The sequence below is a fragment of the Rhineura floridana genome, chromosome 3 (assembly GCF_030035675.1).
Source record: "Rhineura floridana isolate rRhiFlo1 chromosome 3, rRhiFlo1.hap2, whole genome shotgun sequence".
Lineage (NCBI taxonomy): Eukaryota > Metazoa > Chordata > Lepidosauria > Squamata > Rhineuridae > Rhineura > Rhineura floridana.
In genome coordinates, this window is record NC_084482.1 from 166,022,406 (window position 1) to 166,036,324 (window position 13,919).

General features: G+C 42.1%; 1 protein-coding gene across 1 annotated transcript in view; it reads right to left on the reverse strand.

Moving 5' to 3' along the window:
• Window positions 1-13,919, reverse strand: part of LOC133380727 (contactin-4-like) — a 604,583-nt gene that overhangs the window by 21,486 nt on the left and 569,178 nt on the right. The window contains exon 15 of the mRNA XM_061618571.1: window positions 106-264. Coding sequence (XP_061474555.1) covers window positions 106-264 — 159 coding nt within the window. The remainder of the gene's footprint in view (window positions 1-105; window positions 265-13,919) is intronic.

Below are 13,919 nucleotides of genomic sequence, written 5' to 3' on the forward strand. Positions count from 1 at the left end.
ACAACAACACACACTCCATTGTGGGATCATTGCATTTAAACACAAATCCCATGGGTTCAAGGGAAACTCTTTAAGAAAACTGCAAGTTCTAGGATATCTATTTACCTGTGTTAACTGCTTGCCATCCTACAGAAAATGGTGTCCTTGCTTGAACAACATACATTGTAATGGGACTGCGATTATCTGCTCCTGGCCTCCAAGACACCTGAGCAGTAGTGTCTGTGATTTCATCAATTGTCACAGCTTCAGGTGGACCTGGTGGACCTGTTAAGAAACAGACACAATACTTGTTTCAAATCTTATCAATGAGACATAACCAATATATAAGATTCTGCAGAAATATCTCACATTTAAGATTAAGAAGTCATCTGACATTACCTTTCAGCTCAAGGTATAAGTAAATAGCTTTCAGGATACAGGGAAGTCATATAAAACAGATTAAACACTGAAATCAATGGGCTACTTGGGACAATATGTTTTGAATTTAGATCACCTATAGCTTCCTCTACCACAAATGAATTTCCATCATGTGCAAAAAAAATTCTAAGTTTATCATTGCACTACAATGGCTAAAGTTACATTTTCCATTTTTAGAGGGTTATAAACTTGCATAATTGCTTTAACACATGGAACATGCTCTTGGAAGCTCACATTTATTTCATTTAGATTATGAGTTGCTTGCGACTCCTTGCACATTAAAAAAAACCTTTAGGAAATTAACAGAAAATGACCCCAAATGCACAGTGAATTCTAAGGAAAGTCCTAGAAGATTTGTGAGATGTCTGCTTCAGGATTATGTTAAATAAATGCTTGTGTTTCAGTGCAATCCTATGCATGTTCATTCTGAAATAAGCCCCATTATGTTCAACACTTGCAATTAAGCATTTTACTGTTATATGGGTTTCAGAAAGCAGCATGCTTATCAATCTAGTCACCTATTTTTACTGCCTAAATAGTTCAATAAAAAAACATCACAGCCTGCTTGGCAACCCTAGAGTAAATTAAGTCATTTTAAAACCATAATTTGAAATGCAACCACTCTGGTATAACCTCAGCACACTATGAAATCAGTTCTGAATAATGTTGTACTGTGCGCCTCCAGCAAGAATACTTAGAAATACTCACTTTCACTTCTAGTCAGTCTTCCTAAAGCTGCCAGTTCAAAGGCAGCATGGTGTAATATTATAGTGTTACCTAGCATGATATACTTTAAAACAATGAGATCTTCCTAAGGGTCAGTAGAAGGAACTGTTACAGGGAAAGATGAGGCACCTCAAACTAAAATTTACTAATACTTTCATTTCAGAGTCTTCTCATTGAATTCTCACTGGAATTAAATTGGATAAGTTTACCTTGTTCTGCAGTGGATGGTCCAACTTATTTATTTAACTGCTAGCCAGAACAATATTTCAGGATGACATTGCCAAAATATGCTTTTATTGAACAACCTAGACAACTATATTACATCTAAAATGGCCGTCTTTGCAGCAACAGCCAGAAACATCAGAACATTTTGTGAAACTGTATGCAGTTTGCAGCAACAGACACTCTCTGATCAAAAGCTCTACATTCTGTGACAGCCCTATTAATACTTGGCTTGTCTATTCTGTATTTTGTATATTAAGCAGTGTTGCCAGCCTACACAACCCATTGTATAAAACAAATAAAAATTGACTGACTGAGACTGCAGTCTTAAGCATACTTACTAGGGAGTAAGCCCATTAGAGACAGTGGTACTTCTCAGAGCTTGGAAGTAATTTGTTACAAGTAATTACTTGTAATTTATTACTTTTTTGAGGACCAAGTGGGTAATTCCTTTACATCTTGATTGTAATAGGAGTAATTTTATTACTTTTGTGGAGTAACTGTAATGTTTCCCGAATTACTTTGGGGCATTACTGGGGGGGAAGAAAGGGCAGTCTTCTGGTCCTCTGATTTGTGGATGAAAATCATGTGCCTCAAACTGGGCTTCTGTGCAGCATCATTCTTCCCTCATGCTCTGTGGGTGGGTAGGAGGCGATGAGGGAGGAGGTGGAGAGCAAAACGGGTAGAATGGAGAAAACAATAGATGGAGGTAGAGAAGAATAGAGTGGAGGGAGAAAGGAGCCAGAGGGCAAGAACATGGATAAAGGAGAAGGAGACAGCATCAGAACGGAGATAAAGAACTGTGGAGGTTAAAGATGACGTGTGTGTGGGTATGGATGTGTGGATGTGTGAGTACTGTGTTTATACTTGGTACACAAAGTGACCTCCACCACCCTTTCTGGCTACTGTGCTGCATCTGCAGTATTTTAACTTTTTTGCATCTCGGGAAAATGCTTGCTTGGGTGAGTGTGCCTTAGTTGATGGCAGGGCAGGGTCCGGGAGGTGGTCGAGTGAAAGAGATTATGCTTGCTGGCTGAGTGGGGGGGTTGCACTTGGTTTGACGTGCAAAGATCTGAGTAGTGGCCTCTGCCTCCCTCCCCACCTCTCTTACCAACAGAGAGACCACCATTGCTATCTTATGGATAAAAAAGAATTATTCTACTACCTCTGTATGTGTGTTTATTTTTAATGTTGTTTTAGGCTACTTAGATGTGCAGCAACCAAGGCCAGAACCTTGTAGGCATTTTTTTTTAAAAAACTGAAATGTAATTGTAATGATTACTTTTGAGAAAAAGTAAAGTACTTTCAGAGCAATTGTCATTTTAATGGTAATTACTACTTTTTTGGGCCATGTAATTGTAACTGCAATTTATTACTTTTTAAAAGTAATCTTCCAAGCTCTGGTACTTCTGAATAAATTTGTATAGAATTATGCTGTGAATGATGCAGTCTTATTCACACTGACCTGGGAGTAAGTCCCATTGTACGTGCATAGGATTGCACTGTTTTGGCATATTTGTTTTTAAGCCTGTTTATAATTAAAGGTTAAAAGGAGGTTTCAAAACACACCTCAGAATATTTTTAATAATAGCAGCTTAAAAAAAAATCATTGGCTTGGATTTTAACTACCATGAGCAGAACAGAGTTTTCTCACCTTGTTTTTCCTGCTACAGTGATGGATAATCTCCCCAAAACAAGTCAATTCAGATTGGGTCCAAATTCATTTGGGTCTATTTTGGAAGAGGCACCATCTCTTCCCTGTTGCTCAAACTCCACTGAAAGCCCCCTTCCCTTTACAAATTTCCTTTCTTGTTAGTCTGACTAATTAAGCATGACTAACTAAGTGAGCATGTTTAGATATTACTGTTTAAAATGGACATAAATAAAAAAAATAAAGTATTTACTATTCAATGATTTTCAGTGTGTGAAAAAAATATATGCTTTTCGGTTGTTACAGTCTTGCTGGAGCCTCAATTCCACATAATAGCCAGGCATCTAAGAGGAAAACCACATATTTCCTTTAAACCTTCAGTGCAGCTCCGCTGGCATTGTTATGGGATTGAGGGATGAGATAGATGATATCTTTGTGTCTCCTTCAAGCCTGTAATCTTGTATCTAAAGTTGGGATATGTGTGTTACGTGCCTTCAGGTAGATGACGACATATGGCGACCCTATGGATCAGCAATATCCAGTAGCATCTGTTGTAAACCACCCTGTTCAGATCTTGTAAGTTCAGGTTTGTGGCTTCCTTTATGGAATCAATCCATCTCTTGTTTGGTCTTCCTCTTTTTCTACTCCCTTCTGTCTTTCCCAGCATTATTGTCTTTTCTAGTGAATCATGTCTTCTCATGATGTGTCCAAAGTATGATAACCTCAGTTTCATCATTTCAGCTTCTAGTGATAGTTCTGGTTTAATTTGTTCTAACACCCAATTATTTGTCTTTTTCGTGCTCCATGGCATCCGCAAAGCTCTCCTCCAACATCACATTTCAAATGAGTGGATTTTTCTCTTATCCACCTTTTTCACTGTCCAACTTTCACATCCATACATAGAGATCAGGAATACCATGGTCTGAATGATCCTGACTTTAGTGTTCAGTGACACATCTTTGCATTTGAGGAACTTTTCTAGTTCTCTCATAGCTACCCTCCCCAGTCCTAGCCTTCTTCTGATTTCTTGACTATTGTCCCCATTTTGGTTAATGACTGCACCAAGGTATTGATAATCCTTGATAAGTTCAATGTCCTCATTATTAACTTTGAATTTACCTAAATCTTCTGTTATTATTTTAGTCTTCTTCATGTTCAGCTGTAGTCCTGCTTTTGTGCTTTCCTCTTTAACTTTCATCAGGATTCATTTCAGATCATGACTGGTTTCTGCTAGTAGTGTGGTATCATCTGCATACCTTAAATTATTGATATTTCTCCCTCCAATTCTTAAAACTTCCTTCGTCTTGGTCTAACCCCACTTTCCGTATGATATGTTCTGCATATAGATTAAACAAATAGGGTGATAAAATACACCCCTGTCTCACCCCTTTTCCGATGGAGAACCAGTTGGTTTTGTCATGAACCTGTATATGTTCATGAGTTATTAAAAATCTCATAAGTAATATCTTGGCTCAAGCAAGGGACTCTGGGAGATTCTACAGTTAGGAAAAGTCAGGCCTCTGACAAAGCAAAATCCTGAGTTTCACTTTCCAGCTGAGGACAGTTAAGAAGAAGCCTAAACATGAACACCTGGCTATCTGTGCTGATTAGCAAGTGCCTAGCACCCAAGGTCATTCATGGCCTGTGAAGTTTGAAACACAGTTGGGAGGGGGGCCTGAAGGTGCGCAAAAGGGAGAAACATCTAGAAAGGGGTTACATCAGCCCATTCCTGATTGGATAATTAATCTGGGACCGTTAGGATCTTTTCCCTTAAGTATAGGGCTGGAATCTCAAAGCTTTTGTTCCCTGAAGTTGACCTAAAGGGTTCCTGGTTCCCTAAGAGTTGCCTATGGGAGGCAACTACGCAGGGTTCCATTCTTGTTGTTCTGATGCCAACCTCTCTTAGGAGAGTAGTCATTGCAACCATCTACCTCATGTGTAAGTATTAGGCTAGAAAAGGTTGTTATTTTCTTGTTGTGTCTGTGAATCCTCTTGTTTGTACCAAAATCCCTGTTTGGGTGTATGGTCTTAAAGGATTACTTGCTGCTATATAGGTGATGTGCACTTATATATTTTAATAAAGCTACTTCTATTTAACCTGGTGTGTTCATTGAGAGAAAGGGTGGTTCTGAATTCAGCACCTTGACCATCTCAGTCACGTAACTACCAAAGAGGGAGAAAGAAGTTAAAAGCTTAACTCTAAATTGAGGTATTAAACCAGAGGTTCCTGGCAAGGAGTGTAACTGTGGCTCTTGCCTCATAGGATCTTGGTTTTACCTATTGCCTGGGCTCAGAGATCCCCTGGCTCTGAGTGGACCAGTAACAGGGGTGGTGGCAGCCTACCTTCTACCTTTCAGGGTTGGTGTTGGATTGCACAGCCTTGGCAGGGGTGAATTGGTATTTTTCAGTTCCAGTCCCATTTCCTTAAGGGTGGGGTTTGGGTCTGATGCATGGTCCCTGTGCCTTGACGGTAGGGATTCATGACATGGTTGGCAGTGGTTGGGATCAAGACCATTCTTGCTCTTAGTGAACACACTGCATGAGATAAGTGCCTTGCAGCAAGCTATAAATTAAAAAGAGACTTCTGACACAACCGTTTATTACTTTGGGTAGTGAGGCTAGTGCAGAATGTCGCAGAAAATTCAAACCAGATCCCAAAAGAATGGGGCTACTGAAGTCACAGAAGTGGCAGAGAGGGCAGAAAGAGAGCTACCTCGACGGCTTGAACAGCTGGAGGAAGGCGCGTCTGCTCCGATAGTTACAGCTCAGCCTCCTGCGTATGAGGAGGATACCGTGATTAAACAAGTTGAGGAAAGTGAGGAGGAGGAAGAAGCCTCTGATGAGGAAGAGGAAGAACTGCCCAAAAGTCTGCAACGTTATCTAGCAAAACAAATGCAGTTGCTGACTCTACAATTTAAGGTTATGAAGGAAGACCGCCTGAGTCGAGAGAGTTTTGCTCGTGAGCAGAGACAACCGCGAGATGGGAGACCAGACCTCTATAAAAAGGCTTTTCCGACCTTCCGTGAGACGGATGACATCTTTACCTATTTTCAAGTTTTTACCCATGCTTGCAGAGATCAAGGCATAGCAAAAAGGCATTGGATGAGCGCATTAAGAATTAATGCTGAAGGTGAGCTTCGCGAACTTTTAAATTCCGTTCCTGAGGAATTTGCTGATGACTTTGATCATTTTTACACCTTAGCTAGATCACATTTTGCTATGACTACTGAAGACTGCTTTCGGCGCTTGGAAGCAGACCAGAAGAAGCCCAAGGAGAGCTTTGCAGCATTTTCAGCCAGGATGGGCAGAAATGCAGAGCGCTGGGCTAATACTGCAGACGCTATGACCCGAGGCCAAGTTTTAGACCTGTTTGCTAAAGAAATGTTTTTTAAACGACTTCCTCGAGAGCTGGCAGCTTTGGTCAGGGATCAGCAATATAAGAACATAAGAACATAAGAAGAGCCTGCTGGATCAGGCCAGTGGCCCATCTAGTCCAGCATCCTGTTCTCACAGTGGCCAACCAGGTGCCTGGGGGAAGCCCGCAAGCAGGACCCGAGTGCAAGAACACTCTCCCCTCCTGAGGCTTCCGGCAACTGGTTTTCAGAAGCATGCTGCCTCTGACTAGGGTGGCAGAGCACAGCCATCATGGCTAGTAGCCATTGATAGTCCTGTCCTCCATGAACGCTTGCTGAAGCTGGCACCTTAGCGGACAGAATGTTTAAAAACAGAGCGGGAGGTGAGCAGTTTGCTCCATTTCGGAAACCTGAGAATGTTCCTGCCAAGCCGCTTGGGCGAGAGACTTCAGGAATGCAGAAACCATGGCAACCATCAGGAGGGGCGAGATTCCCCAAAGCAGCCTCTACCTTGTCGGTGCCTGGATTACAAAAGAACTCTTTAGAGGTAATAAAGTGCTTTAAATACGGAAAAGAGGTACATCAAGCTAATTTCTGTGCTGAGGTTTTGCCTAAACCTAACCCCACTGTGAGGAAGAATCCAAAGGTTGCGCCGGTCGTACGTGTGAGAGACTTGGACGCACCTGGGGAAGAGCCTCCAGAAATTTCATCTTGGTCATCAGTGGAAGAGAATGATGGGGAAGAGTCAGACTTTGTATTCTTCGCCCCAAGCTCACAAGACCGCCCTGAAACTCCTCGGGGACCAGTGGTCAAAACCATCTCGGTGAGTGTTGTTCGAAATACAGACATGGGAATGGAGGGAGGAGCAAATAATAGCTCTTCTCCTGAGAAAAACTCCACCAGCTTCCTTTCCCCTGAATGTAAAGAATGGGCTCAAACGCAGTTCTCAGAGCCCATATATGTTAATTGTATTAAGGTCATGGGGAGAGTGGACACGGGGAGTGAGATAACAAGCGTGGCTGAACATTTAATAAAGCCAGAACAATATGTTCCTGGACTTAAATTGACTGTTACCACTTATGGTCAAAAGACAGTTCAAGTTCCCGTGGCTGATGTGGTGCTCTCATATAAGAATTGGACTGGGCGCCATAGAGTTATAGTCCATTCGGACAATCAGTTATGGGACACTTTGATAGGAGTTGACCTACTTTTTCTGAGTCAGCAAGAGACTGCACGTAGGGCTGAAATAAATGCTCTTACCAGGTCTCAAACTCTTTTGAAACCCTTGGAGTACAATGTGGAGAAATTGCCCCAGGATGGGAAAGAAGTAGGAGCTTCAGAAGAGAGAGATGTGAGCCTGCCTGAGCAACAGGAAAAAAGTTCCCCTTTGCAGCCCAGAGCGGGGGGGGCAGTGGAATGTAAGCTACCGGTGGCCAGCTCTCAGGAATTTAAGACAGCTTTGATGTGAGTTTGCAAAGCTGCAGGGAAGAAGCTGAAAGAAGCCCTCCTGCTTTATCAGAGACTGTAAAAGTGAGATTTTATTGGGACAAAGGTTTGCTCTACCAAGAACATATTCCCCGTGGGAACTCCATGGACTGGCAACCGGCTAGCCAGCTGGTTGTCCCAAAGCCATTTCGATTGGATGTATTGCGGCTGGCCCATGATGTTGTGACTGCAGGTCACTTAGGGGTTAAACGAACCTTGTTTTCTGTTACCCAACACTTCTATTGGCCCTCAGTCGCTAAAACTGTCAAGGAATACGTGAAATCCTGTCATATTTGTCAGTATGTAGGGTTTGCGCGTGATCACCCCAAAGCACCCCTACAAGTGTCCCAGATTGTGGCAGACCCCTTTGCTTGAGTGGCCGTGGATGTGATCGGCCCTTTCAATCCGACCAAGACTGGGAGAAGATTTATTCTGACAGTAATTGACTTTGCCACGAGATTTGCTGAAGCTATTCCTTTAAGCTCCATCACTGCTCCAGTTATCGCCAAAACTCTGCTGGAGTTATTTTCTCGTTGGGGTTTCCCTAAGACTATCCTGTCTGACCAAGGACCTGGCTTTGTTGCCAAGTTAATTAAAAAACTTTGGGAACTTGCTGGCATGGAGCACCACGTCACGACTGCTGGAAATCATGCCTCGAATGGTTTATGTGAAAAAATTAATTCCACCATTAATAGGATGTTAAGAGCTTATGTGTTAGAACATCCTAAAGATTGGGATGTAGCTTTACCTTTTCTGATGTTTGCCTATAGGGCTACACCTTCTGCCAGCTTGGGCTACAGTCCCAACCAACTAGTTTTTGGGAGGGATTTGGTGGGGCCTTTGTCGTTGCTCAAGACTGAGTGGGAGGGAAGGTTGGAGTCTGTATCTGTGCCTGTGGTGTCCTACCTGCAAAATCTGCAGAATATTCTGAGGGATGTTTTGGCCGTTGCTCATGAGAATTTGGGGGAGGCTCAACAACAACAGAAGGCCCATTATGATACCCAGGCAAAGGCAAGGCAATTTGCTGAGGGGTGAGAAGTTCTGGTATTGAAGGCCCAAGTGGACAATAAGTTATCTGTGGCCTGGGAAGGTCCCCTTATTGTCAAGGCCCAGTTGAGTGACACCAATTATCTGCTTGTTGACCCTAACTCCCATAAGAAACCTAAGGTTTATCATGTCAATATGATGAAGCAGTATTTTTCTAGGAAACACCTGGTTCTGACTTGCACTCATGCTCATGAGACTGCTGAGGATGCCTTATCTTGTCTATCTGTTCCAGTTGACTGATATTCCTGTTTATACCTATCCCACTGACTGATTCCCGGCTATGATGACCTTTGGACTGTTTTTAGACGTTGTTTTACTCTTTTATGCTTTTAACATGGCTTTTTGGTTCCCTATTTGATTTTATGGCTTATGACCTTTTTTGGATTTTGGACCAGCTTCTGGATTACCCCATTTTTTATCTTATCTCTTTATTCATTTAATAAAGTCTTCTTTTTTACTGTCTCACATTTTTGGGTATTTTAAGGGTCCCTTAATTTTTCTCTTAGGTGTTATTTTGTACTATTTTCTTTATAGCTTTTGAAACCTATGTAGAAGGCATAAGTCAAGAAGTAGCTCACTTGCTTTATTGTATTATTGATATATTTTTCTTTTAATGATGTATATTGTGCATTTTGATGTATTGATTGTAAATTTCTGATGCTTTTTTTTTTATCCCTGGTTGCTGTGGCGATGAAGCAGAACTGTTCAGAGTTCTGACATCATCTTCCCGAAAAGGGGCGTGTCATGAACCTGTATATGTTCATGAGTTATTAAAAATCTCATAAGTAATATCTTGGCTCTAGCAAGGGACTCTGGGAGATTCTACAGTTAGGAAAAGTCAGGCCTCTGACAAAGCAAAATCCTGAGTTTCACTTTCCAGCTGAGGACAGTTAAAAAGAAGCCTAAACATGAACACCTGGCTATCTGTGCTGATTAGCAAGTGCCTAGCACCCAAGGTCATTCTTGGCCTGTGAAGTTTGAAACACAGTTGGGAGGGGGGCCTGAAGGCACGCAAAAGGGAGAAACATCTAGAAAGGGGTTACATCAGCCCATTCCTGATTGGATAATTAATCTGGGACCATTAGGATCTTTTCCCTTAAGTATAGGGCTGGAATCCCAAAGCTTTTGTTCCCTGAAGTTGACCTAAAGGGTTCCTGGTTCCCTAAGAGTTGCCTATGGGAGGCAACTATGCAGAGTTCCATTCTTGTTGTTCTGATGCCAACCTCTCTTAGGAGAGTAGTCATTGCAACCATCTACCTCATGTGTAAGTATTAGGCTAGAAAAGGTTGTTATTTTCTTGTTGTGTCTGTGAATCCTCTTGTTTGTACCAAAATCCCTGTTTGGGTGTATGGTCTTAAAGGATTACTTGCTGCTATATAGGTGATGTGCACTTATATATTTTAATAAAGCTACTTCTATTTAACCTGGTGTGTTCATTGAGAGAAAGGGTGGTTCTGAATTCAGCACCTTGACCATCTCAGTCACGTAACTACCAAAGAGGGAGAAAGAAGTTAAAAGCTTAACTCTAAATTGAGGTATTAAACCAGAGGTTCCTGGCAAGGAGTGTAACTGTGGCTCTTGCCTCATAGGATCTTGGTTTTACCTATTGCCTGGGCTCAGAGATCCCCTGGCTCTGAGTGGACCAGTAACAGGGGTGGTGGCAGCCTACCTTCTACCTTTCAGGGTTGGTGTTGGATTGCACAGCCTTGGCAGGGGTGAATTGGTATTTTTCGGTTCCAGTCCCATTTCCTTAAGGGTGGGGTTTGGGTCTGACGCATGGTCCCTGTGCCTTGACGGTAGGGATTCATGACAGGTTTGTCCATATTTTGTCCTTAAAGTTGGGATATGCAAGCAAAAGACCGGCTCTACTGGTCAGGCTAGTTTATTTCTTAAGCTAGCCTGTGAATTAATGGCTTATTGAGTGGTCCTGTAGATCCTATAGATCTTGGAACTCTTTTCAGTAGGGGGCTCCTCCTTTCCCCATCCTAGAGCCAAGGCTGTGAAAGACCACCCCAAATTGTGTTTGCTTTTTTACAGATTTGTAGGGCACTACAATATCTCAAAGATTTCTCTGCTGTTTAATCTGGGAGGTAAGAAATAGCAAGTTTGCTGAGAATTGATCATTTGCATGCTTATTGAGTTCAATGGGATTTACTCCCCTGCAATCATGCTTAGGATAGGTGAAACTGACCACAGGGGATGGGGAGGGGAGGAGGGTGGGGAGGAAGGGCAGAGGGGAGGAGGGGGATGGGAGCAGGCACAAGTAGGAGGGGAGGAGGACAGGTTTGATCATTTGCATGTTTATTGAGTTCAGTGGTATTTTCTCCTGTGCAATCATGCTTAGGATCAGTAAAACTGACCAGGGGGGAGGGAGGGATGGCTGGAGTAGGCAGGGGAGGAGTAAGAGGGGAGGGGAGGAGTAAGGGAGAGGAGAGGGGAAGGAGGGGAAAGGCAGGTATGATCATTTGCATGCTTATTGAGATCTATGGGATTTACTCCTATGCAATCATGGTTAGGATACGTAAAACTGACCATGGGAAGGTGGAAGGGGAGGGGGAGGAGGGGGAAGGAGGGGATTGGAAGCGGATGGGGAAGGAGGGGCAAAGAAAGGGGAAAGTAAGGGGCAAGAGGGAGGGGATAGGAGGGAGGAGAAGGGAGGGTGGGTTTGATCATTTGCATACTTTTTGAGTTCAATGGAATTTATTTCTGTGCAATCATGTTTGAAAATGGAAATGGACTGCCTTCAAGTCAATCTCGACTTATGGTGACTGTATGAATAGTGTTTTCATGGTAAATGGTATTCAGAGGTGGTTTTACCATTGCCTTCCACTGACGCTGAGAGGCAGTGACTGGCCCAAGGTCACCCTGTGAGCTTCATGGCTCTGTGGGGATTCAAACCCTGGTCTCCCAGGTCCAACACTGACCCAGGGGAGGGGCAGGGGGTAGGAGGAGGGGAAAGGGAGGAGATTGGGTGGGTGGGCACTGAGCAGAGGGGATGCCCCTTTCCTTTCCAAAAGGAAAATATTGTGAACAGTATCATTGCTTTTCAGGGTTTCCCCCACCTTTTTATTCTACAGCAGACACATGAAGCCTCCCACCCAAATTTAAATGAAAGCTGTCCCTGGCCACATCCACACCAGGCCTTTATTTCACTTTGGATAGCCATGACTTCTCTCAAAGAATCCTGGGAAGTATAGTTAGTGAAGGGTGCTGACAGTTGCTAGGAGAGGCCCTGTTTCTCTCACAGAGCTTCAGTCAGAGTGGCTGACTGTTAAACCAGTCTGGCCACTGGAGCTCTGTCAGGGGAATAGGAGTCTCCTCTCAGCACCCTTCACTAACTACACTTCCCAGGATTCATTGGGGGAAGCCATGACTGTCTGAAGTGAAATCAAAGTCTGGTGTGATTGTGACCCCCCGATTAGCCGAGCCCAGCAGCTGTGACTCTGGCTTTTAGAACACTGACAGTTGGTTCTTACTGATCATGCCCAACACTATCATTGGGTTCAAGCCAAAAGTTCTTAAATTAATGAAAAATCAGCCAGGCATTTTTTTTTACTTTTAAACTGCAGAAGATTAAGATCAGAGTATGGGGCAAGGCCAGTAATAGAATTACAGGTACTCTGTGAACATGGCTGATTTTTATTGAATTTCAACAGATTATGAGAACTCTGACAGAAAAAAGTCCAAAAGGGCTCTGGGTGTTTTCTCCTCTCTTTTTAGACTTTGAACTCTCTATTCTCTCTGTTTTGTGTATCGCCATGAAAATTTAGAGGGTTGTTAAGCAAGCGTTTCTGAGTTCAGGACTAAACGTTTTGTAAGGTTTTGTTTTGAAATGAGCTTATGCAATGAGCATCAGAATGGGATGGGAGGTATTTTCAATTTAACATTGAGGAATGCAAAAAGTCCATGCTGACTATAGTATACAGCCACTCTTGTGGCTGCATAGTAACGTAAGCAAGGGCTAAAGAAGCAAGCATGCTAGTTTTAAAGAAAATATTGGCCTGTGATCTCAAGACAAAACCTCCAGAAAACCTTGGTGGCCATATTAAGAAAAGTTATAGAAAGGTGGCTTTCTAACTGACCCTGCTTTAAAACTGTTTCAAAGCAGGGTAGTGGCTCAGATTTTGTGTATGTGGCTGGGATGATTCTTAAATTGTTAATTTGGAACCTGTTCTTTTGAAAAAAAGAAAAAAAAAGAGGCTGGTTCTGCCCCCAGTACTTCATCAGCTTGAATTCATACAGAAGTTGGATTTTCTTCAATTATGAGTCAAGCCCACATGCTATATAATTATATTAACTATTTTTTAAAACAAACCTAGAAAACTGCTCTTTCTAAATTGTGTCATCTCAGGTTACAGAATTGTAAGGACTGGGGCTCCAGATATAATAAGATACTTGGATCTCTGTACACACTTTGGTCATCCCAAACGCACATGTTATATTTAGAGAGAGGATTTTTAAGGAAAGCACATTATCTGATAAAATTACAGCTCTAAGTTCAACATTTTCTAGGTGGTTTTTGCTATATAAAAATTATTAGCATAGCATAGTTTATTAATTGCAGGGCCATAGGCCAACGCAATATACACAAAGATATAATATTTGATACAAAAAATACAATGAATATACTTACATATGTATATGTATATATATGTGCAAAAAAAAGGAATAAGCTAAAATGTTTATAACAGCAGGTCAGTAAATAACAGTAACAATAATCATGTTCTTATATTATCATTTATTATATTCGTAGCATTTATGGAAGATGATTCTGCGATAAATTTAACTCTCAGTTTCTGAGCTATTAAAGCAAATAAAGCTACCTTACATGTTATTTGAAAATTTTGATCTGACATTAAAAAGACTATTTTTTCCTCATCCGTAATCAACCCATCTACATCCAACAATTCCTGCAAAAGGTGAAGCCTAAGATTCTAATATATTGGGCAATATAGCAAAATGTGCGGGAGATCTTCCTTCACGTTTAAATCGCATACACATTTTCTCAAATTCTTAGG